Below are 24,161 nucleotides of genomic sequence, written 5' to 3'. Positions count from 1 at the left end.
CCAGGCAAATAAAGAAAGACTTTTGCATAAATTATTCAGGGGAAGTTATACCTAATGTGAATATTTTTTTACTGTATTAGAAACAATTACATACCCATTGTATGTAATTACAGTTGCATGTATCTTAACCTACTTCTGGGAAAAGATTGATTACCAAAATGCATCTTCATCATCTCAGTCAGTTCACCTGTGTACTATTATTGTGGTACTTTAATGAAGTTAAATTTACCAAAACATTCAGCCTTCAAAATAAGAAGTAATTTTATCGAGGTGGATATATAACATATATCCCTCGCTAGCTATGTAAATCACATGTGGTCTGATCCTCAGTCCAAAGTCCAAAATTATCCAAAGTCACTGGATAATTTTGCTTTGCTATTGCTTCTGTAGGATTCAGCCCTTCAGCATTCCATACATAGTAGCTGATTTTAGCAGATAATTAATGTTATTCAGGTTAGATTTGGATGCTTCACCAGGAAGCTCTGTGGGATGTGTTTCTTCTGTAGATGTGTGGCCATGCTGGGGAGCAGGATCCCAGCATAGCTTTGGGATCTTCTGGTGATAAAGATGGATCACTAGACACACACAGTGGTCATAAGTTTCTTGATGTTTCCGTGTTGGTTATCAGTAAAAGGCATTTTTCTTATTTGTCTTTTCCAGGAATTTGTCATGATTGTTGTCTTTGGTTTGGAATTTATTATTCGTATCTGGTCTGCTGGATGCTGTTGTCGATATCGAGGATGGCAAGGAAGGCTGCGCTTTGCAAGGAAACCATTCTGTGTAATAGGTGGGTGTCACAACTCTAGTTTAAGACAAAAATATATAATAAAAATAACCCTGCTCCCCTTCTATTTTACTTCTAAATGAAAACCAATAGAATCAGATTATGTTTACAGTAACCAGGTGTAAATCCAGAATAGTTGTCTGTCAACTGTCATCTGACCAAAGCTTCTCTAGATATAAAACCACAATGTTCCTAAGTAGTAGTCAGTACGTGTTTCTTATGTTTTCCAGAAGCCATTTTCCTATGCATGTCAAACAGCCAGCTTCATGCATACTGGAAGAATGAAAGGTTAAGAGTTGATCTCACTAAAAAACACAAGAGCTGACATGCATTTAATGATCACAAACATGAGACATCTTTTACATGCATGCAAATATACCATGCACATACGTGCATACATTATGTATCCTCTTTATTTAAACTTCTGTGACTACAGATGTATGTGTACACTTCATTAAATTTAAAAACCTTCCTAAAAACATATACCATTTTCTGACAACATCGTGGTTCCTCCATTGCCACTTTCTGCAAAGGTTATAACGTATTTCTACAATGATTCTGAGAGTCTCTTCCTCCCCTTCTTTGCTATAGAAATTCATTCTTTAAATGGTGAATAGGCCCACAACCACTCAAAGCCATATTTTTAAAAAGAATCTGCAGGATATTGGTTTCCCAATAGAGGTAGAAATCAAGGATGGTTAATCAAATTAATCTGATAATTGATTGCTTTTCTAATGGTTTAGAGCAAAGCTTTTTACAGAACGCCTGTGGAACTTCAGGATCTCAGCCTCCCACCTTGTCTCTCAACCTCTTTCCTCTCTGCAGCCATTAATTTATTTGCTTGTATCTTATATTAATTTATAGATCAACTGGGGAAGGAAACATATTTTCCCGCACATCTATAAAGCAGCTAGCACAACTGAGTCACATATGCAGTTATGCATACAGGTCTCAGTGTAAACGGCGAATAACAATAACATCATATAGGTGAATACAGTCCTGATCTACACAGAGTTATTCAGTTCCCAGTGATGTAGCAGACAAGACTGCTGGTGAGGGCAAGGGTTTAAAACAAGTTTTTGCCTTCTGCCTCATTCCCTAGTAAATCCTTACCTTGTCTTGTTGAGAAAATCCTGTTGTGCAAGGGACTGTAGCAAGAGGTGCACGAGTAGGTGGAAAGATATCACGGGCTGTCTCAACCCCATCTAACCTATTTTATGAGACTGGGAGAGGAACAAGTATCGGGGCTTGTTCTGTTCAGGCAGCAGGGGGGGGTGCAAAAGAAGTATCTTACCCAGCTTCATCAGGCACCAGGTTCCACACATTTGCCCTAAGGTTGCCAAGCCCAGCTGAAAGAACACAGTAAAGAAATTCAAAGATCTTTCCAGCTTTTACTAGGCCATCTGTCAAGGGAAACCTAGAAATTCAGCTATTCATTTTCCATGGCACCAGCAAACCCTCCTTAATCAGACTTGTTACTTCAGGATTTTGTGATGCACCTCAAACTTTGCGTCGGTCAGTTTTTTTCAGCACACAATTGCAAGAAAACACCAGAGTGTTAATTTAGTAAAACTAACCTACTTTGGCCATGTAGAAGTTACTAGAAAGATATTAACTCCAAGGACAAGTGAATGAAGGGGTTCTTCCTTACTCAAATATCTGCATGCTATCATAGAGTGACTAATGCATTTTTTCCCCTTTTCTTTGAACCACTACCATATGAATTTTCACAAAGTCATCTATTTGTGAAATGGTTCAGGCAGGTCTCCTGGCATAGGCTGCAGTGAATGGTAGGGCTTACTTCACCTGATTTTAGGTTTGCCTCCTTGCTCTGTAGTTTTCTCTTCTTGTTGCACCTCTGTTCATCTAGGTGATCCCTAGCTGTAAAAACATTTTCCATGCAGAAGTTTAGGGCTGGAGTACTTGCCCTGTGAGGAGAGGCTGAGGGACCTGGGTTTGTTCTGCCTAGGAGAAGACATGGCTTCAGGAGAAACGCAGTGAATTCAATGATGTGCTCTTAAGAGCACATGGCCAGTTTGGACCTATTACTTTTTGTGTATTTGTTTCATTATTTACTTACAGATCTGTTCACTTATTCTTTCTATTTATTGTTACAATGAAAAAATAATATTTTAGAAGAATTAGTCTGTTTGATATTAATTATTTTTGCTATATATCTCCAGGAGATCTGTTCTTTGATTATTTTTGTGATCAAACACAACTCACATAGAGGAATGGCCTAAGAGCTACAAATAATAAACTTGAGGATTGCCTCAAGGGTCACATTCAGAAAGCCTTTATTTTTTTCCATTAATAACTTCATAACCATAAAAGTAGTATTCAGGGCCAAAGCTCTGTGCTTAACCTTAGTGTGTCTACAGTGTCACTACCCTGACAAATTAGTTCATCAACAACTCTGTATGCTACAAGGTTAGTGAAGATATGTAGCAAATTATTTGCCAGTTTTGTTCCCTTGTTCCACACTTCTGTAAAAATGGGAATAATGATGCGGTATTAAACCTTGATTTGTATTTTCTTCTGGCAGGAGTTACCTGCCATACCTCATTTTCTCTGATGGTGTATGAGCTTGTATACATAATGTATAAAGCATAAAACACTTTCCTAGGAATACTGACGTACTTAAAGATGTGTTTACTTCTTTAAATCCTAAATTTCCCAGGCATATCAGTCTGAAGCTGTTAGCACTGCAGAGCACTGTTGCTGTGTCATACTGTGCAGAAGCATAACACTCAAGGCACCTCATTTCCCAGCTACTGCCTACAGAGTCCCTGGGACTCTGATGTCCAGGAAGAATTCTGCGTATGCCTATGCCTGAGAGGAGCTGTGCTCCTTGAAAATCACCATTATGAAAGATGGGTTACCATTTTTAGGTGTCTTTGTGCACATCATTTGTGAACTCATGGAAGTAAATATTAATTTATTTGTGTTGTAGATAGGTTTTCCTCTCTGGACCCTGGTACCAAGAGGGGGTTTAAGGATAGATTAATATTACTTCAGTTTGTCAGAGGTCTAGGTGGATGTGCTTCAGTGCTTGAGCTGTGGAAAATAAAATCTCCAGCCAGAGTTTACCATACCTAAGTACCTATCTTGATATTTGGTGGGGAAGGAGTTAATCAGTAGATTTGTTTTGGACAATTTCCCAGACTTCTTGTGCTTCTCGTATCAGCTTTCCCTTCTGTCTTGCCCTTCAGTCACCCAGTTCCATTGAAATATCTCACTCATGCTGCTGACGTTATCAGCCGATCAGTTAATATTTTGTATAGCCCTTTGAAAAAAGCTTTTAAATGCCTTTTCTGAGAATGACCCTTAGAGGCACCAATATAGCAATGGTCCCATGGTACATCTGGTAGCAAGCAGCAATCAGGTACCTGGCTCTACTCCGACTGTCCTTCATAGTTTTTGCCAATTTACAAAGTCTGTTGGAGATCAAGCTGTGGTTCAGTAGTCTGTCCTATCTCAGTATTTTGTAGTCATAATGCTTCACGAAAGGGCTTCCCATAGCATAGGAGGTAATCAGAGTAGTTTTTCCAGTCTTTTCAGTCTTTTCTAGTCTTCAGCCTTTGTTTTTCTACTATTTGTATCTTCTGCACGAAATTCACTTTAATAAGTGAAGTTGTGTACTAAACAAGTACACAAATTTTAATAACTTTAATAACACTTTAATAAGTGAATCACTGTACTAAATGTGTTTCTTGTTTTGCTGGGTTCTGAGAAGCCTGCAGTCCTGTGCATCAACAGCAAACTGCCTTGATTCCCTTTTTAGTTTATAACAGTATTTACTTAGCAAACCCTGTGTTTCTCATTAACTTCTGGCTGTTATGACTTCTATTGCGTGTGGTTTAAGTGGAAGGTAGCTCTTCCTTACCTTACATAGTACTTTATTGTCTTCAGTAGCAATTCAGTTGCTCTTCCGCTAATGCTGTCTGTCTGTGTTGAGGAAAAAAAATCTCAAGTCCATCCATTTAGCTGGAAGAACTTGAGCACAGAATTTTAGTGCCTAAATGTTATGCAAATTCTCAATTTAAATTTGGGTTTTGAAACTATAATGTCAGAATCTTCTCAGAATCTTAAATTTAAGACCACATCTAGCAATATAACACTTATTCCAGGGTAAGTAGACTTACTGATGGTCGAGCCTAGTGAAACGTTTCATGGATTTCAGTAACTCCATTAGTAGTTTCCCCACAGCTGCTTCTATTTTACCTCTTGTCAAGCTATAGCGTGATGGAAATGTCACAAGTTCAAATTCTGTTGAGGCTGCAGAATGAGCGAATTCCCAACAGGAAGTTTAAGTTCATTATGTGTAATCAGGCTCTTGAACTTCATGGCTGGCAAACTGCATTTCAGAGCATTAAGTGATAGCAGTGGCAGTTGAATATTGCTGAATCTATTTTTCATTAATTAAAGTGATAATGAGCCATCATACAGTACTTTTGTCAAACCTTTATAAACAAATCCATATCTAGTGTATGAGAAGATCTGTTGAGCATTTAATTTATTTTAATTCAATATATTTATGTTATGATATGTTGTGTCTGCTACCTTGGTATTTAGACATATAATACAGTTTAAATTCAGCCAGATAGTAAATCTGCTGCTCATGATAAACAATACAAACAGCCCCTTTCCAGAACAATTTGAACTTTAAATAACCCAGTGATGGTCTGTAATTAAGAATATGCTTGACCAAAGAGATACATCTCACATCACATCTCATTATAAATCCCAGAAAGACCAAGTTTCAGCAGGAGCAATGTCCTTGTTGAGGTGCTCCCCCGAGAATGTTCTCCTGCCAGCCCAACGATCTCAGGAACATCCTGTCCACTTCACTCCAGAAAACATGTTGACAGGAGTAGTATTTGGACTGGAAATTGAAAGATCCTTGGATGATTTCAGCAACTGTAATTACGTGCAATGAACACTGTAGCTCTTTATGTTAAATTGGTCCCAAGTTGTATAGGTTTTTAAAACTAATATTTGGTGGCATGTCTTCATGTTTGACCATCCTGGCCATACAGTTTTTAGAGGTGCATAGGAAACATCATGTCTTCTGAACATTATCTATGGACATTATTCTTTCACGTTTGTTTTTGCTGACTACTACCCTTGCTGCTGAGTTCAGGACAAAATTCATTTCTGGTATATATTAAAGAATTCAGCATTCTGTACTTCCTGATTGACATGTTTTTTGATTTTAGTTAGTGTCACTGTCATATTATTTTGAGCAGAAAAGTACTTACCATGAACTGGGCAACTTGACTCAACTGTGTTTCACATGTTCTTCTTTCCTACTGAGGAGCTGTGAATAGTAACACATTTCATTTTCATGAGGCTTGGAGACTGAGGTTTTGCTATGAGGACTGAGCATATTCTGTGAATCTGCTGAGATGTCTGATCATCAAGGAAGTCAATGAGGCTAGCGAAGGTTTTCTGGTTAGATGTTTTTTAATTGAAAGGTATTGGTTAATTGAAATTAAAATCATTCATAACGATTCCCCTTTCCTGAAGAAAAGTATTTTACATTCAGGCTGGATCTTTTTATCTTCAGATTAGAAGTACTCTCTCTCCCAGTCATATAGAATAGCCAATAATCCCATTTCTGGATAAAGTATAGTTAAATTCTTGCTCTGAGAGATTTGGAGCAGGAAATTGCCATCTCTTATCCCCACTGAAATTATCCAAACATCAATAAGTAGTTCTTAATTGGTCCAGAGAGAGATGCTGATTTTCCCTGTCACCTGGTGTTAATTGTATTCATCTGCTGTGTAAGAAACTTGGATTTTGTTCATCCAAAGAATAATCAGTCACTTGTAAATCAAGAATTCCAGCAGTGTAAATTAGTAAAGATCCACACTGGAATGGATGAAGTGGGTTAGAGCATGGGGATGTGAAGGACAGGAGCAAATCAAGAAATTAAGACAAGTTTATAAAAGAGTCTGTTAAAAGCCAGAGACCTTTTACCATGAAGAATTTATTTGTGATATTAGAATTAGTTTCTTAGGAAGCTACTGAAAATATTTTCCCAAACATTAGGTAGTTACGTCCATTACAAATAAGACTGATATAACTTAGTACCTGCACTAAAATATTTAATGATTCCTAATTTGTTCACTGTTACTGGGAAAGTTTCCTAAGGTCAAATATCACAGGTAGATGATTCTGAGATTGTGTGGTAGATAACTGTGAGATTCTCTGTACAGATTCACTCAGATTCTGTAAGTGATTTACAGAGTCTTTAAAATGATTGATGATCTCCAGTATTTGAATCTCACAATACATATATATAATTTATACATTATTATTATTATATATTTTGTATTATAAAATATTGTATACTATAACCATACATTACAGAACTTTCACTGCCACTTGTGAGCCATAAGATTTCAGTGACTTGGTAAAGGAAGAAGGAGGTAAGCAACTGACAGACCAAGAAGCAGTTAACATTTCCTGTTTTTAGACTTGATATGTTCAATTTTGCTCATATTTTTCAGAGACTGACTTTAAAATTGTTGCTACTAGAGATGTCCAGTCTATAAAGATGCTCACAGAAATACCTTTCTTTTCACTACCTTTCTGCATTTTATTTCAGATATTCCTATCCTGCCTTACTTAGCTGAATTCCCATCATAGCAATAGATGAGATGGTTGCTTTAATTTCCTTAGATATGTGTAGATGTTTCTCCAATCCAAAATTAAATAATTGAGTAATTGTTAATATAAACACTGGTGTGAGAGGTAAAGAGGTAGACAGGATTGTTCCAAATCCACTTATCTGTCTACCTCAGCACATAGTCTCAGAAGCAGTAAAATAGCTGGTTTGTTTTTCAAATTTCATCATCCCTAGCATCTAAAAACATATATTTTTAATGAAGTAAGAGATTAACATGTCATAACTTAACTGACATGCAAGAACATATTCAGTTTTCCTGGCTTCTTTCCAGCTATCATGCTGCAAATCAACTGCATTTGTAGCATGACATTCTTTGCAACTCCCATCTCAGATCATTGTCAGCTCTTTCCCTTAGCTCCTCTTTGAGAAGAATTGCTCCATTGGTGGCTTTGCATTGGTTTTTGCTTTTGTAGTGGTAAATTATACTCTCCAGGCAGAAATTGGACTCATTTAAGAACATTTCCATTGAGGTCCATAATAGCATCATATTAAAGTAGATGTTTGCTATTTTGGACTTTTGCAACTGCCCATTATTCTGTCCTTGGCATGTGTACAACCTTTTGGTGATATCACTAGCTTGCAGTATCACTTCATTTCAGAAAGTAATTTTAATGTGTCTTCTATGTTTCTAACATGCCAATACTTACTTAGGGGTGCTGTGGCAGCGTATAAACAAATATTTCGATGTTAATGGCTTGGTGTAGTACATTAGACAAATGTCGGTCTATTTGAGCCATGATTTACTCTTGCAGGTATTAGCTGGATAAAACTGTGCTTTCTCATGTGGTATCCCAGCCCCACACCTCAGAACATTAATGATGAATTTTGAAGAGGTCTAAGAGGGCATACACTTGGCAGTTCATGCTTGGCATAAACTGAAGGACTCTTTCTAGAATGGCTTGAAAGTGGTATCAAAATAAACTTAGTGAGAAATCCTTGCACTCACTTGGCTCCTTTTACATTCACCCAGCACCATAAGACAGCAGGCAATGTGCTGCTGTCTTATATTTGCTGCATGACTTTCAGCTACTTTGGTGGTTTTAGCTTGAGTAGCATTATTATAATTATTACTGCATTACCTGCTTAATGTTGTGGCTTTGTTGCTGTCTTTTGTGAAAACTAATTTATTTCTATTCTGGTCATCAATGTCTGAGCTAGGTCTCCAGAAAGAGGGTTGTAGGTGCAGGTAGTTGAAACCGATGGCCTCACTTTGATGGGCTATGTTGTCATTTTGAAAAAATGGCATTTTCATTTGGATTAGCAATAGTGCTCTTTCTTTCAAATGTGGCTCTCTGTTCTCTGCTCAGGTTTAATTTGTTAACTGCCAATGATGACAGGTTAAAATGCAAGCTTTTCCCACTGTTATATTCAGTATAGTCAAAACGATCGACAGGTGTCTTCATCCAGCCTTGCAATGAGCTTGTAAGTGATCACAGGGCTTGAAGAAATTCAGTTTCCACAGATATTTTCATTCTTTTGCATCCCTATGGAGAACTGCATGTTGTCACCAGCACTGCTAAGTGACTGGAAGCCTGGTGGGTGCAATAGTCCAGTGGGAATAACAGACAATCTCTATTTTTATGATCTTGTCTTGAATGGTTACCCTCAAACTGTTGCAAAGAAAAAAAAAAATCTGTATACAAAAGGAAAAAGTATGGGTTTAAAATTCCTCCTTTTTACAGCTGCTGTGTTAAATAGAGCAATTAGGCAGGATTTTACAATGTAACCTCATTACATTGTGTAACAGAGTTACAGTATTTATATCTCAAGTTTAATACAGCTATGTAGAAATATTTGCATATTTCTAGAAAGCAAATTGGGCATGTCCTGCACATCTTAATTTCCTCCCTTCCCACACCTAGCACTTATGCACCAGGATGCCAGAACCTGAAGTCTCCTCTTAAAGAAAGATTATTTTTTTTCTTTTTAAAAAAAAAAAAAAAAAAAAAAAAAAAAAAAAGAGATTTTGCTTAAACTCTCAAAAGCGAGGATTTGACATTTCTACCAAGAGACAGCAGTGCTGTCAGCAGCATATCTAGGGAAGGCGCCCACCAGACCTCACTTAAATCAACACACATCAGCTCCAAAACAGTGTAAATGCTTATTTGAGTCAGGCCCAAACCCTCTAGCCCTGCCACAGAAAGAGGCAGCTCCAGCTGCCCACTCATGCCACCTCATTCTGGTGGCCTGTGGCCACCTGGGGAGCAGCCAGGGGGATGGCAGGGCTGCTTCGGCCCGAGGCTCATCGCCACCAGCTCAGCCTGCTCGTGAGACCCCACACTGGGGACTGCTTCACTTCAGGTGAAAATGGAGTGCTTGTCATGCAGAGTGGCATGGCTTGCTGTATTTAAGATCTCATTTTCAGATGGCGTCTTGTTGGGTTTACAATAGCGCCACCAGATTACATTTTTTCCCTTTCTGATAAGTGCTGAACAGAGCTTGTGTTTGTTTTTTTTTTTTCATATCTCCCACACCAGGAAGTCTCAAGGGTGGCTGAGAGGTGGCCTGTGGCTGGACACAGGTCCCACCTGATCACCATAAGGAATAATTATGGTTTTCTTCCCCAGCTATTTCTGCTCTATACAGGCCTTTGCAGCACAGAGCAACTTCCAAGCCCTTCCCATGAGGACTAAGGGGGGCCACATCTCACAGATGACAAATAAGAGAGCAGCGAAAGCAGCCAGAGAGCACAGGGCACAACCTCTGCTCCTGCTCCAGGGCACCCATCACTTCTCAGCAGATCACAGCAGCAATCTATGTGCCCCTCCTGCCCCAGGAACTGCACATAGCAAGAGCAAAGTGGCAGGTTACAAAGGCCCCCATATATAGTCCTGACCTAGACAACCACTGCCTCCAGTCATCTTGGGGAATTTGAGAAAACTGGAGCTAATGCTGTGCTCACGCCTGCTTCTCTTCAGGATTACAGCACTAGTATTCTCCAAAAATAAATCTTCTTGCTGGCACTGTAGTACCTCGTAGGCTACCCACCCACCAATGCAGGCGAGATGGTGGCTGGGGATAAAGAGTGGCTGGAAATCTCTGAGTAAATTCTGTATTTATGGAAACAAAGGAGTCCCAGGAGATGTTCATGCTGTCTGTGTAGACATCCAAAATGGCTGTGTAGGACAGGAATGCAAGCTCTGATTTTAGTCAGCATGGAGGAGGGCCCAGAAAACATGGTGTAGGAATTTATCTCTGCCAGGTAATATTGAGGGACCTCTGTTCCTACCTTTGGCTCCTGCACTGGATAGCTCAGGTAGGTCCTGGATACCTCCTGTTCCCCCCTGCAAATTTGAGACCCGATTCTTAACACCATCACCCCTCTCTCCACTTACAAACAGGCTTTTCCTCTCTCTCAAAGAACTCTTGTTTCCCCTGCCCTTTTCAGCAACTTTACTTCTTTCCCCTGCCCATCCCCAATTATTTCTGCCTACTTTCACTTTCAGACAGGCTTTTTCACATCCCACATTTTTTTGGCCTTTCTGTTCCCGTACTGCTGTGTTGCCTTTGCTTTAAGCACAACCTGGGAACACATGAAATGGATGCTTCCAGACACCCTGCCAGCTGCCTCCCCTGCATGTTCAGAGGGTGAGCAGAAAGGCTGCAAGAGGACAGGTCCTGTAGGAGTCTGCCTGTATTGTTGTAGGAGCCCAGCGCCCACAGATAGCGCTGCTTCCCCACTGGGTTGGGTAATGCAGGAGCTTGGTTTGGTGTTTTTCTGCATGCTGAATGCCGCCAGGGTCCTCTCAGTGGGTTGTTCATACCTGTAGTTCAAACAAACAATCACACACTAATAGGGGAATTTGAAAAACCTAATTCCAGTAATTCAGAGAGAAACATCCAATCTCAGTTTTAATTTTCTCCAGTTACTCTTTTATGTCCTGTGGCAATGAATTTTACAAGTTAATTGCATGTTGTGCTACCTTTTATCAGATATAAATTGTCTTTTGATCTCATTTTTATAAGGAAGGGTAAATAGGAGTCATCCAACAGATCTTCTTGTCTTTCACTCGTTTGCATACCTGTATCTGCCATCTCATATTTGTCTTCTGACTAACTGCTCCAAATTATTCAGTCCTTTCTCAATACAGACCTTGCCACGACTAGTTATTTCGCTTTTTCTTGCTTATAACTTTGTCCTTTTTTTACATTCTGACCTGATGAGCATGGGTATTTATCAGGTGTGCGCATCCAGCCATCAATCCTGCTGCCTTTCATTGTAGAGTTCTTCGGTGGGAAACAGCCTTTTTCACAAAGGTCTGGTATCATGCAGGGAAAAGCCTCAAACATAGTAAGGTGACTGCTTTCCCCTTCTTTGTAAGGCTTATTTTCTCTGGCATGAAATGGTTACTGGGCAGAGTAAGTGAGGGTTTATGGGAAGGAGTTGCATGTGTTGCTTGTGGTTTGTGTCCCCACTGGACACAAACTGGGCTGGTGAACACTGGGTCAAAGATACGATTTTAAACGTCTTTCTGTCAGTCTGTCTTAAAGCCAAATAAAACTCATACTGAATAAATAGTACTTTATTTCTTCTGGCAGGTGCATATCAATAATGTTAAAGATCAATTATTGGAGAAGGCTAATAAAATATAAATCCATGAAAGGCCTGTAATTGAACCTAATCTTAGCTTGCAGGAGGCCCTTAGTTTTTTTTAAGATTTATTGAGCCAGCTGTTAATAATATTAAGATGTTTGCTGAGGACTTATTCAGTCCACAGAAAGAGTGTGTACTCAACAGTGCTATGAACCTTAACTGCTAATGCTACAAACAAAGGGAAAATGTTCCCACTGAAGTCATTATCCCTATCCAGACTGAATCAAAAATGGTAATCATTACTATAATTTAAATTTCAGTATTTGTTGAGCTATTGTGATTCTCATCCCACTGAGAAGTATTTTGGCTCTCTACAACAAAAGGCAAAACAACATTACTTTGATACCTTTGTCATCACAACCTAGGTCATCTACTTTTACACAGGAACGGTGTACATATACTTTTAGTTCATGGGCATATTGAGTAACATCAGTTGATCTATTCTTGGTGATGAAATTAGGCTCTCATTATAAACCTTGATTAAAAAATCTTCTTCATCTTACATCTTACACATCTTCCTCATTCTGGAATTTTATAAAGGAATATTTAATTTTCTCTTCTAAAAAATGTCCAATACTGACTTTTTGAAAATAATGTTTTTCTCCTAAGAAATTGTTTGGCCTACAGATTCCAAATTTCTTGTATTTGGATAGCTTTACTAACAATTGGCTTAGACTTTTTTCCAATTCCTTTTTTTTTTTTTTTTTTTCAGAGATTACATTGTATGCCAAAGGGTTTTATTCAGAAAGTAGCAAAACCAGAATAAGGTCCCTGTGAAGATAGGAATTTAGTGGTGCTGCCTGAGGTTTTCATATATTAGAGAAACATGAGGTAGTCTCCTCCTTGACTTAGAAAGACAGTATGCTTCCTTTCTGTGGTTGAGTCAAGAAATCTTAAGTTAATCATTTTTCATTAGGATGGGATGAAGAAATACTGTAAGCATTGGGCTAGCTTTAAAACAAATGAACAACTGTTTAGCAAACAGTCTGTGTGAATTCAGTTTTAGGTGACAGATTTGGTTTATGTTCCCCTAGGGCCACTTCCCTCCATTCCCTCCTCTCAATCTCCTATTGCTTGTATGTATAAGCCTAGACCACAGCTTGAAATCATAGAACCATAGAATAATACCCTGAGCTGGAAGGGAACCACAAGAATCATCGAGTCCAGTTCCTGCCTCCACAGTGGACCACAAAAAAACTACCGTATGTCTGAGAACCTTGTCCAAACACTTCTTGAATTTGAAATGGGATGGAGATAGGAGACTCTGTAGAGATGCTGTAGGAAGGAATCAGATGTGTGAGATAAATTGCTTTGGAAGTTGGAAGGAGAGGGGCATACAGGAAGTGTGTGACTTCTTTATTCTTTTATCAGAGGGCTGCACATAGAGGATATACAGCACATGAGATGAGGAGAGAACTATGCACAGATGGGATCTGGCAATGGGGAGAAGTTTTGTAAAAGTGGAAGGCACAAGTATAATAGATGAATCTTGAAGGGCTAACTATCTGTCATTGTTCACCCTCAGGCTGGAACAAAGTGTATGGAAAACACCTAAAGCCTCCAAGGAGAATTTGCAGCATCTATGTGTGTGCTGAGATTGTGTGGCAGGGGTCTCTATGCTTGTTCATCCCATTTGAAGTACTGTGGAAGAGCAAGCTAAGCTGGCATTATCTATTTTGTATTTCATCAATGACTGCCCACCTCAGCCAAGGGGATGCCTGCTCCCTGGCTCAGATACCTGCACTGGGGTGCAGTGACAACCCCAGGTGCCAAGGCAAGGTCCCACATAGCTCAAGGCTCTGCTGGGGCTTGGATTATTCTGGCCTTGCATGGAGGGGCTCACCAGGTGACACGTTATGCACCTTGTCCCCAGCACCGTGCTCTCTGGGCTCCCATCAAATCCAGAGTTTCAGAGTCAGGACACGGTGCTCTAACTAATGCTTAGAGTAGCTACAGTTGCAAAACCCCTCCTATAGCATACATAAGATTTAATGCAGTGCTTATTTTCCATGGCACTGAAAAAAATATGAAACATTACCTATTGCATATTTTACTGTTATACTTATTTTATATTATTTCATTATTTCATATTATATAGGTTTTATACATCATGTAAATAACACCATATGCTATTTTATATGCCTGTTGTGAATTTCAATGTAATTCATCACAAATAATTTTAATTCCTATTTTATTTTTGCCAGAAAAGTCAACTTTATATGTTAGTTAACTGCAATTCATCACAAATAATTTTAATTCCTATTTTATTTTTGCCAGAAAAGTCAACTTTATATGTTAGTTAACTGCTTTTCTAAATAGACCCACCTTGACTCTTTAAAATGAATATGTATCCCATAGAGATGTCCATATTTCTAAGAAGTTACTTTCACTTCACACTAAAATAATTTCTTTATTCATATTATTCCAGTACGATGCAAATGAAAAATAGGGATGGAGAGAAAGGTGCAAGACAGTTCATCTCTTTTGATTTAATCTCTGGAGTAGTGCTCATCTGATGAGTAAGAAAATCCAAGTTTCTGTACACAGATCAGATTTAGTGTAGTCCTTAGAACTGAAGTCAGTGACTAATGTAGCCACTGCTAAAAGAAAAAAGAAAAATCGATAGAAGTAGTAACTTAGTGTGTTTTTTTTTTTTTAATTCCTTTTCAGTGCCTAGACAGTATTACACATGCTGCTCTAACTTCTTTCTCTTCTGTGCCATTACTGTGCAGCCCTATTTTCGTTTTTCTATAGCCATAAAAGTCAATTTTTACACTCATCTGTGTTTATCACTGAGAATTATCTTGGTACGCAAAACTATTTCACTTTCTTACTTCTAAAAATACCAAGATGCTTTACATCTTGGAAAAAAAAAAAAAAAAAAAAAAAAAAAGTACAACAGGAAGCAAAATCACCAACTTGTTTTGCCTGCAATGACAATTAATACAGTTTCCATCCAGAGAGTGTCATACATTTGAAAACCCAAAGAGCTTTTGGCTGGAGTGACAACAACATCTGCAGAAATCAAACAGCGTCATCCATCCCAAGAATTTCCTGAAGATATCCTGCCAATTACTTTTACTAGTAGGTGATGATTAATCATAACCTGTCTGGCATCTGATCCCTGACCAGAAAGAAAAGCTATATTCAGACATCGCTGAAAGCATGTTTTGCCAGGATCCTTAACACCATTATTATGAGTGTAGGCAAGACTCAAGAGTATCTCATATTGCTTGGTTGTGTTTGTTGTTGTTGATGATGATGATGATGGTTAGGCTTTTTTTCTTTTCTCTTTTTTTTTCTTTTTTCTTTTTTTTTTTTTTTCTGCAAAAGTGAGGCCTTGTTCCTGCAAATCTACTCAGCTTTTTGTGGGAGGTGCAGAACTCAGCTTCCTGCCTCTCCCAAATTACTGTAGAGATGTTCAGGTGATATAATTCAACAGATGCCATTAAACTGTTTCTGTTATTAAACACATAAGAACAACACTTCAGAATATTATTTTTCAGAGGGTGAATTCAGGTCACCTTGAAAGACTATAAGTCTCCAGAACAGTCTCTAAAAATCCAGTTTGCAGATTTTGACAATCTTGCACATATTGGATTGCACTGTATCAATAAATAGTTATGCTCCTTCCAATGGAACAATTTACAAAACACTATCCATCATCTCTCTAAATATGGCATTATTGATCAAGTCTCTATTCAGAGATTTAATTACAAGCTTATTCCTAAAAATATTTTTCAATTAATATTTTGGATATTTTTAAGATAAAAATATTGAAAATTCTTGATTTCTGAGGTTAATGCTTAGACAAGGTCACTAGAAGTTCATCCTATATTAGGCCAGAATTTGTTGCTATAACTATGTGAAATATCCCACTGATTTCATAGCAATGGGACTATTCACAGAGCAAAGGAACTGCCACCTGGTAAAAACATTACAATTTGCCTCTTTTCAAATTAACTATTACAGCATGCTCACATGGTGAATTTTATTTTTTGCCTTCTTGAACCAATAGAGGGAAGTGGTTAATCCCTTGTTTGAAGCTAAAAACATTTTTGTAGCCAGTTATGATGAAATGACCTTTTCCATTCTATGACCTTTCTCAACAAGTGCTCAATGAATAATGATACCATTATTTCCTTCTCTGAATACCCCTCAATTAGGTTATTCAGAAGCCTTCAACTCTATAAATGCCTTTTTTTTTTCTTTTAGCAAGCCTACAGGAACATAAAATACACCAGGGCCAAATATGTTACTAGGCTGTGAAAAAGGCTCCTGTTCCTGTAGATGAGTGTGTATTAACAGATTTTTCAATTTAGGTATCTGAAAAAAGACAACCATATTTTCACATACTGCTACATGGCTTAAGCCAGGTGTCATTAGGCTACACTTCAACTACTTTAAATAGCCAATTGATATCAGTGTAGGACAGAGCCCCTTGAATGCATTTCTGTTATCATGCTTCTGTAGTGTGGCATGCTGAAATATAGTGCTCCAGAATGTGCGCTGTCTTAACTTGGTGCTATAGTGTCTGATTAAAATTCAAAGTACATTTCTACATTGATTAGATGATACCCTTAGGCCACAGCCTGCTAGCTGCTGAGATTGTTGTAGACAAATTGAAGGGAGTTCTGAGAATAGCAATAAACATGATGAAGCTACTGGAAGGACTGGTATATGAAGAAATATTAGTAAAACTAAAATGCTGGTCATTCCCTCCCACTACTTACACCTCTTTGTGACTCAGAGTATAAAGTTGTTAATTATTTCTATGTGGGTGTTGTTGTAAATCTGGATTAAAACTTATTTAAAACCCTTATCAAGTAAAAATAATTGCTCACTGTGCTGCAATATGCGTGTATAACCTGGGCTGTTGTAACCAGATGGAACTGACTTCAAAGCACCCTTGGTGCTCTTATCTTAGTAGGTTATAGAGACCAGTGGCTACAACACAGAATCAAACTCTTTTTTTTTTTTTTTTTTTTTTTCATAAGTAACTTTGAAATTTAGGGTAATGAATTGTCTTGAGAACTATTCATGAGAAATGACCACTACAAGACATCTCTTTTCTCTAGTTCATAAATAATGTCTCTAGACCAAAATTAGACCTTAGAAGGACAGCCTAAATTTGGTTATATAGTTGCCAGTGTGTTTCCTTTGTGCATTAATAAAGCTGAAGGCTAGATAAACCACATTTTGGGGATTTTCTGCTTATTCCTGCAGTTTTGGGGGCAGACGTGTCCTACTCTTGTCCTAGCTCAGTGCATCTCTGTACTGTTTTGCAACTGAATCAGATATAGTAAATGACAACAAATGCAGTTTTCTGCATATCCTTAATAAGTGCAAACTCAGGGAATTTTCTGTGAATTTATAGCAAACACTATTTTGGTGACATAGTGATGATCCTACAATTATTAAATACTGCTCATTTACCATTTAGATAAAAACAGAGAAAAAATATCACAAGACTAATTTAATCTATATTGGCTCAAAGTGGCATTTTTATTTAGAAGGAAAGGACATTCCAACCCATCAACATTAAATACAGGCCTTAAATTATATAAATACATTTGCCTGCATTAAATATGGAAAAAGCTGTTACTAACTTTTTGTTATATGTTAGACTTTGAAGGGTATGAATGATAAGGAGAGACTGCAGGCTTGTTTATTGGTTGATTATGTACATGAGCTTTGAGCAAGTAAGAGATGGTCATTAATTCCTGGTATTATCCTGAATTTTACAGAGGTTGTCCTGATAGCATGTCAAGGTTTTGGGATGTTTGGCTATAACTAAGTATAACTTCTGTGTTCACCGTTTTATCTGTTCCAATCAAGTTCTTTATCTGGGTCCATTACCATGATGCTCTAAAATCTCACAGCATCCAAAAAGCCCTTAGTAGGGACATTGCTTTGGAACTAAATTACAAATAAAACAATCCATTATGATTATTTGTAAGGCCTCACTTTTTATCATTATTAATCTCTTGGTCATGCTGTTGCCATTGGAGGTGATTACAGTTTAGAAATGCTAGCCATGTTTCCATAAGTAACCCAAAAGACCATGAGTTTCTCACCATGCTTGAGCAGGGTAAGGTGGCCTAACATCAACCTCCCTTTATTCCCCTGAAGTGGAGAGCTCAGACTGGTACATCCATTATGAGCTATTGCCAAGTTTCAGGTTGTTGCCTTACTGGGCTTCAATCACTTGTCTTTACTTACATGTCACTATTTTAATGAGATTTTAATGACAATATAGAAGTAAAATGTATTGCACACATGCATTCTGGGCTCATAGTTTTTTTGGTTTTCTGTCCCTCACCCCCCACCCCTCCCAATCTGACACAGTGGCTGTCAGATAAAGGAACTTTTGCCGAGTAACTTTTAACAAAGCTTTCATGTAATATCTTTTTTTATTTTTTGAGTGATACTAGATGAAAAGTCTGAAATGGAAGAATACATTGTTTGAAATCTAATTTGAAATGAAGTGTTCAAAAGAAGCATTGCAAGAGCTGCCAAGATCCAGAATCTCAGGCTGGAGTTAATGAGTGAGGATGCTATCTGCAAAGAAAGTAATGTGAGAGATACTTCTAAAGATCGAATAAGATCAGCCTTGTGGCTGAGGAGATGCTTAACATTTTGGAAGACCACAACATATTAGCTTGAAAAAAATCAAAGAAATAAATGTCCTTCAGAAACTTCTGTCTTCTAATAAGTCATGACAGAGACATCTGGAACTACACTGCCCATTACTCACTCACTTTTCAAACTTTCCTGGTGCTTTGCAACAAGATACAGAATGGCACTTTAGTCCCAGTTCAGTTACTTGAAATGCAGCTATTTATTTCCATAAAATTAGGATTTTACCCACAATCCACTTTTTGGCCATCTGTGGTTTTTCATTTTGTTTGTTTGTTTGTTTGTTTTCTTTTCTTCCTGATTTTACAGTTTTGTCTCTAAAAGACAAGAGGAAAATATTGATAGATTTTTTTTTTAAGTCTTCTTAAAATACAGAAATACCATGGAGTTTTTACCTAAATTCAAATTCAAGTCGAATATGAAATGAAGTTCAGAAGAATATTTTGCTCTCTTACTTAAACCAGGACAAATGGCACCTGAGGTATGTTGAATAAAAATGTGGTGAGGACAGAATCATAAAATATTTATCATTTATTTTTTCCATTACAAGTACATTTAGATAAGAAAGCCATGCCAGTTTAACATGTTCAGAAGAGACTTTAAAATGTTGCAACTTCTTATTTGGACTCTGATTTCATTCTGAGAGAGGTTCATTTTCATTTATCTTACACCTGTTCCTGGCAAGTTAAACTAATGCTGAAATGATCTGCCTGCCTGCCTTTCCTGCCACTGAGGGAAACACAGCCAGGGAGGGCTGTTTTCAGAAATGGAGACACTATTTTTCCCTATTCCCAGCCAGATGAGTGGTTTTGTGGGGAGGAGTTTGTGGGGAGGTGAAGAAGATGGGAGAGAAAGGTGTGAAAAAAACTCCAGCAGACTGGGAAGGTTCTCTTCCCTCCTTCCACTGTTTTTAAGCTTATGCCAATGCATTTTCTGCTTACGCCCCTTCTTCACTCCCTTCTCCCTTTGCCTCTTTTCATCCCTACCCTCCATTGGGAAAGGTATACATGAGTAGGTAACTCCCTTGGACCAATACTAAAGAGAAGGAAAAGAGAGCTATGCTGTTATTGGCTTCTTTATTGCACATGGTCAGAGGGGACCAGAGACCCTCAGTGGGGAAGAAGGGCAGAGGGTTCCCAGCAATGCACAGCAGATGTAGTACAGCACTGGGTGGACTGATTTAACTTGAATTTTTGGCACTGGTGGACCTCCAAGAAACTTCTTGTTATAACAAAAGCTATCAGAGTTCCTGGAATGGGAAGGAGTAAAGGAAGAGGCAAATCATCTGCTTTTGTAAAAACAATATCATGTTGAGAGTGGTTGAGGGAAACCAAAAACCTCAGTAAGCACTTTAATTGAGACCAAATTGAGACCAGACCAAATGCATAATTCCTAATATTTGGGTGACTTCATTTTTTTTAAAGTTTTTCTGATGAAATTTGATTTGCTGCTAGCTGATGCTACCACTAATTAAAAATGGGCTGTTATATTGCTGCTCTGCTCAGAGTAGCAGGAAACAAGGCAAGCTAAGTGTCATAGTTTGAGTAACCAGAGATAATCTTTCTTCAACACAGTCCATGGTGCTCATGGCTTTCTAGCATACCCTCCATGAGCCTCAGATCCAGATAAACACACTTAAATATAGAAGTTTACTTGTAGGTGGGTAGGTATGTGCAGCATATCTATACCTCCAGCACAGTTGGTCAAGACCTAGGGCTTAGTTCAGAAGGGTAAATAGAGGTGTCCTCTGCTACTTGACATTCCCTGTTCTCCAGCTACTTCTCCTGAAGGGCATAGGCCTCCCAGGTCTGAGGACATATCTACCAGACCTAGTAGATATCTCAGATATTTTTGGGCATCTCAGATGGCATTGGACAAACAAATTCAGGCAGCAGAATCAATCCTTTTTTTGTGCTGGTCCCGGAGCATGAGTCAGCTGAGCAGCCATCAGGAGCCTCCCTGTGGGTTAGCTGCACCACTCTCAGTTGACATGATTACCTTTTTCTTCATGGGGAATTTAGACACCTGGTGTATAAGCAGACATCTAAATTTAAATGTGGAGCCAAACCCTACCCCACCATTTTTTATGATCTCTGTTAGAATTGTTGGTATCTTTAACTTTTCCCAGTCAGTTATCCTGCTACTGAATTCTTACCCAGACCTGCTGTATCTGGTTACTGTGCTCTTGAAACTTGCACTGTGCAGGGATACCCTAGGAGATATTATCTATCTGTGGCTCTTCCTGATCTCTAAACCCATTGGATTTACAGCTGGAAGCAAATTCAGTTTTACAGCAGTCGACTATATAGTAGCCAAATATGATCCATCTGTGTAGAAGCCAAATGCATTGTAAACTCTCAGAGCATAAGACAGGCAAAAGGTCAACCAAGCCTAGTAAAACTGTGTCCAGCAATGACACTAGGACAGTAGCTAATAATGAACAGTTAGGGAAGATCACAAGGGCAAGCATATAGTGATAATAGTTTCTCAGCCTCCAGAGGCCTTCTACTCGGAGACTTTGATCTTGATATTTATTAGATCTGGATTAAGTTTTCTCCCATGAGATTGTCCAGTTGATTTTGAACCCATGTAAACTTTTAGCAACTTGTGGCAAGGATTTCTGCAATTTAACTGGACATTCCTTTAACAACAGGATTTCTGTACCCTTAGTAGTGTAATAAGATGGCAAAGCTATCCATAGGTGAGTTCAGAGAAACTCAGGATGTTTGCAGGAAAGGATACTTGGACCTCTACTACTTACTGTTTGCTGCACAGAATGAACCAAGACCATTTCCTACCATCCTGGAACAGGCTGAGGAGAGTCTCCTGCTTGTAGGCGAAGCCAGTCTGTATTGCTGCTCTCCTGAGGGGTTCCTTTCACTTACTGGGATATTCTTGATCTCTAGGAGCTATGCTTAACACAAGATACCCAATACAAAAGAAGCAAAATTCATGTCAACATGAAATTCTTACCTGTGGATATGGCTTTATGTTATCTTTGCATATAAGCATACAAACAGCACAAAATCCTAAGATTTAAACTAGGTATATCTTACAAAGGCTCTTTCAGTTTTTAAAGGTCAGGAAATTAATGATGAGGTGACGAAGTAACAGAGTTTGGACTGCCCTTTTCCACTCTCTGCCCACCAGTATGTCTGCCCCAGTCATCACAAAAGAACATTATGCCTTCTCACAGTATCCATGTGCCATCACCGTGTATCTTCTCATCTTCCTTTAAATGCTGTTCTGGCTCAAAGGGCAGTTGGCTGATTAGTTCATGCAGAACAAACCCGCTCTCACAGTTTGAATTTGTGACCTGAAGAAATAAATCCTAACACTTGCTGAGCTGAAAAAAAAAAAAAAAAAAAAGTCCTTCCAGACTGCCAACTGAAAGAATGCTTCTGAGTGCCCAGCACTATATTTTTTCCTTTCCGGGAAATGGTACATCAGGGGAGTTATGTCCAGAAACTACATGCCTGAATCACACAGTGTTTGTTCTCATAGGAAACTAATATATGTGTTTGTAAGTCTGGTTCCACTGAAGCAGCTCTTTTTTTTTTTTTTTTTTCTGTCTTTTTCTGTCTTTTTTTGTCTTTTCACAGGAAAGTTGCTATGAGAATAAGTATAAAGGGAAAAAGTTCACATCCATCTACTGATGTGTACAGGTTTCTACACCAGGTTTCAAAGTTCCAACATGATGATCCTTCAACTCTGCTGCTCTTATTCATAAGTTTTCAAAATTGCTCCTCTCGGTTTTTACCCTGCAGATCTCTCAGGACATATTTTGACACAAGTCTTCGCCTCACACTCCTACCTCAAACAGGTTTCTCTGTGCTTCGAATCTAACCCACCACAAGTCTCACGTTAGTCCCCGCAGTCAGCTCATGTACATAAATGTGCTATTGATTGGTATGTGGACATTAATTTTTTCTATAATATATTTCTTTCAGACATCATTGTTCTCATCGCTTCAATAGCAGTTGTTTCTGCAAAAACTCAGGGTAACATTTTTGCAACATCAGCACTGAGAAGTCTTCGTTTCCTACAGATCCTTCGTATGGTGCGCATGGACCGAAGAGGAGGCACTTGGAAATTATTAGGTTCAGTAGTTTATGCACACAGCAAGGTACGTAATCCTAGGCACTGAATCTGATGTCTTCACTGGATTCCACAAGAATCCAAGGAAAAAAATATTTACCAGTTTTGACCACTATATCTAGGATTTCATGAAGCAATACCAATTGTAATGGGCACTTGCACAGATGTGTGAGGCTATGTTAAATACTAAAATGTTGTGCAATATGTTGAAAACTTTGAACTTGACATGCCACTGTAATTCTATATACATCAGTAAAGACCCTGGCATATCAAATTATCGAGAGTAGATTTGGTCTGTTTTCTAAGAAAATTTGCATCAGTAGGAAAGCACTTGACTTTTAACTACTCAAATGCCAAAAACATATATAGATGTTTTCATTATGTCTTCCTTAAAATGCCATTCTGTTTAGTCTTTCAAATGGATATTGATCTCTGCTTTCTTTTATCTAGGAATTAATCACAGCCTGGTACATAGGATTTTTAGTACTCATCTTTTCATCTTTCCTGGTTTATCTGGTGGAAAAAGATGCAAATAATCAGTTCTCCACATATGCGGATGCTCTGTGGTGGGGCACAGTAAGTATACAAAAATTATACATACTGCTTAACACTGGTTTAGAGTGCTTTAGATTCCATCTACTGTTGATTTTAACTTAGCGTGCTGTTCAGTGAATCATTTTCACTGGCAGAAAGTCAGTCTCAGAGGCTACATACTCCAGCTTTTCATTTGCACATCCATAGTTCATTTTATCCCATCTTGCAGAACAGCTGTTTATGAGTTTCCGCTGCAAAACAGATCAATGAACCTTCCAGAGAAGAAAGCATTTTATTTTTTAACCCAGATTTTTCAGTAACACATTTTCTAATATTATCCCACAAGGAGTTGCTTTGATCCAAATTAGAGAGCAACAGGCTTCGGTGCAAGAAGTGTCAGGAAAGAAAATGAAAACAAAATTCTTACATCAGCTTTGCGGTCAAAGGACATATTTCATCAGTGCCCTTTAGAGCAAAGCTGTTTCTCCTTCCCCACACCTTGAGCACAAAAAGAACAAATATTCCATTCTGGTTCAACAGTATACTCCAATCATTTTTACAGGTGTAAAAACCCTTATTTAGTTGAACCTTTAAGCTCTTGCTTACCTACCAAATCAACTGCTTTTACTTTGTTGAAATCTGTGGGATCCAAGTACATGCCTGACTGCTTTTCTGAAAGAAGGAGGATTATACGAATGCTTACATGTATAAACAAACAAGTCTTTAAATGAACAATGGGGACCTAGGTCTAAGCATTTGATTTACTTTTTTATGGCATAATGTATAGCTTTTTTTTTTTTTTTTTCCTAAAAAATGCC

General features: G+C 38.3%; 1 protein-coding gene across 2 annotated transcripts in view; it reads left to right on the top strand.

Annotated features, from left to right (window-relative positions):
- Positions 1–24,161, top strand: part of KCNQ5 (potassium voltage-gated channel subfamily Q member 5) — a 290,751-nt gene that overhangs the window by 220,440 nt on the left and 46,150 nt on the right. For both annotated transcript variants that reach the window (XM_032184800.1, XM_032184799.1), the window contains exons 3-5: positions 661–787; positions 22,662–22,837; positions 23,260–23,385. In XM_032184800.1, the coding sequence (XP_032040691.1) occupies positions 661–787; positions 22,662–22,837; positions 23,260–23,385 (429 nt within the window). The remainder of the gene's footprint in view (positions 1–660; positions 788–22,661; positions 22,838–23,259; positions 23,386–24,161) is intronic.

This window comes from Aythya fuligula, chromosome 3 (genome assembly GCF_009819795.1).
Source record: "Aythya fuligula isolate bAytFul2 chromosome 3, bAytFul2.pri, whole genome shotgun sequence".
Taxonomy (NCBI): domain Eukaryota; kingdom Metazoa; phylum Chordata; class Aves; order Anseriformes; family Anatidae; genus Aythya; species Aythya fuligula.
The sequence above is the reverse complement of the archived record's forward strand: the minus strand, read 5'-3'. Positions and strand labels throughout refer to the sequence as shown.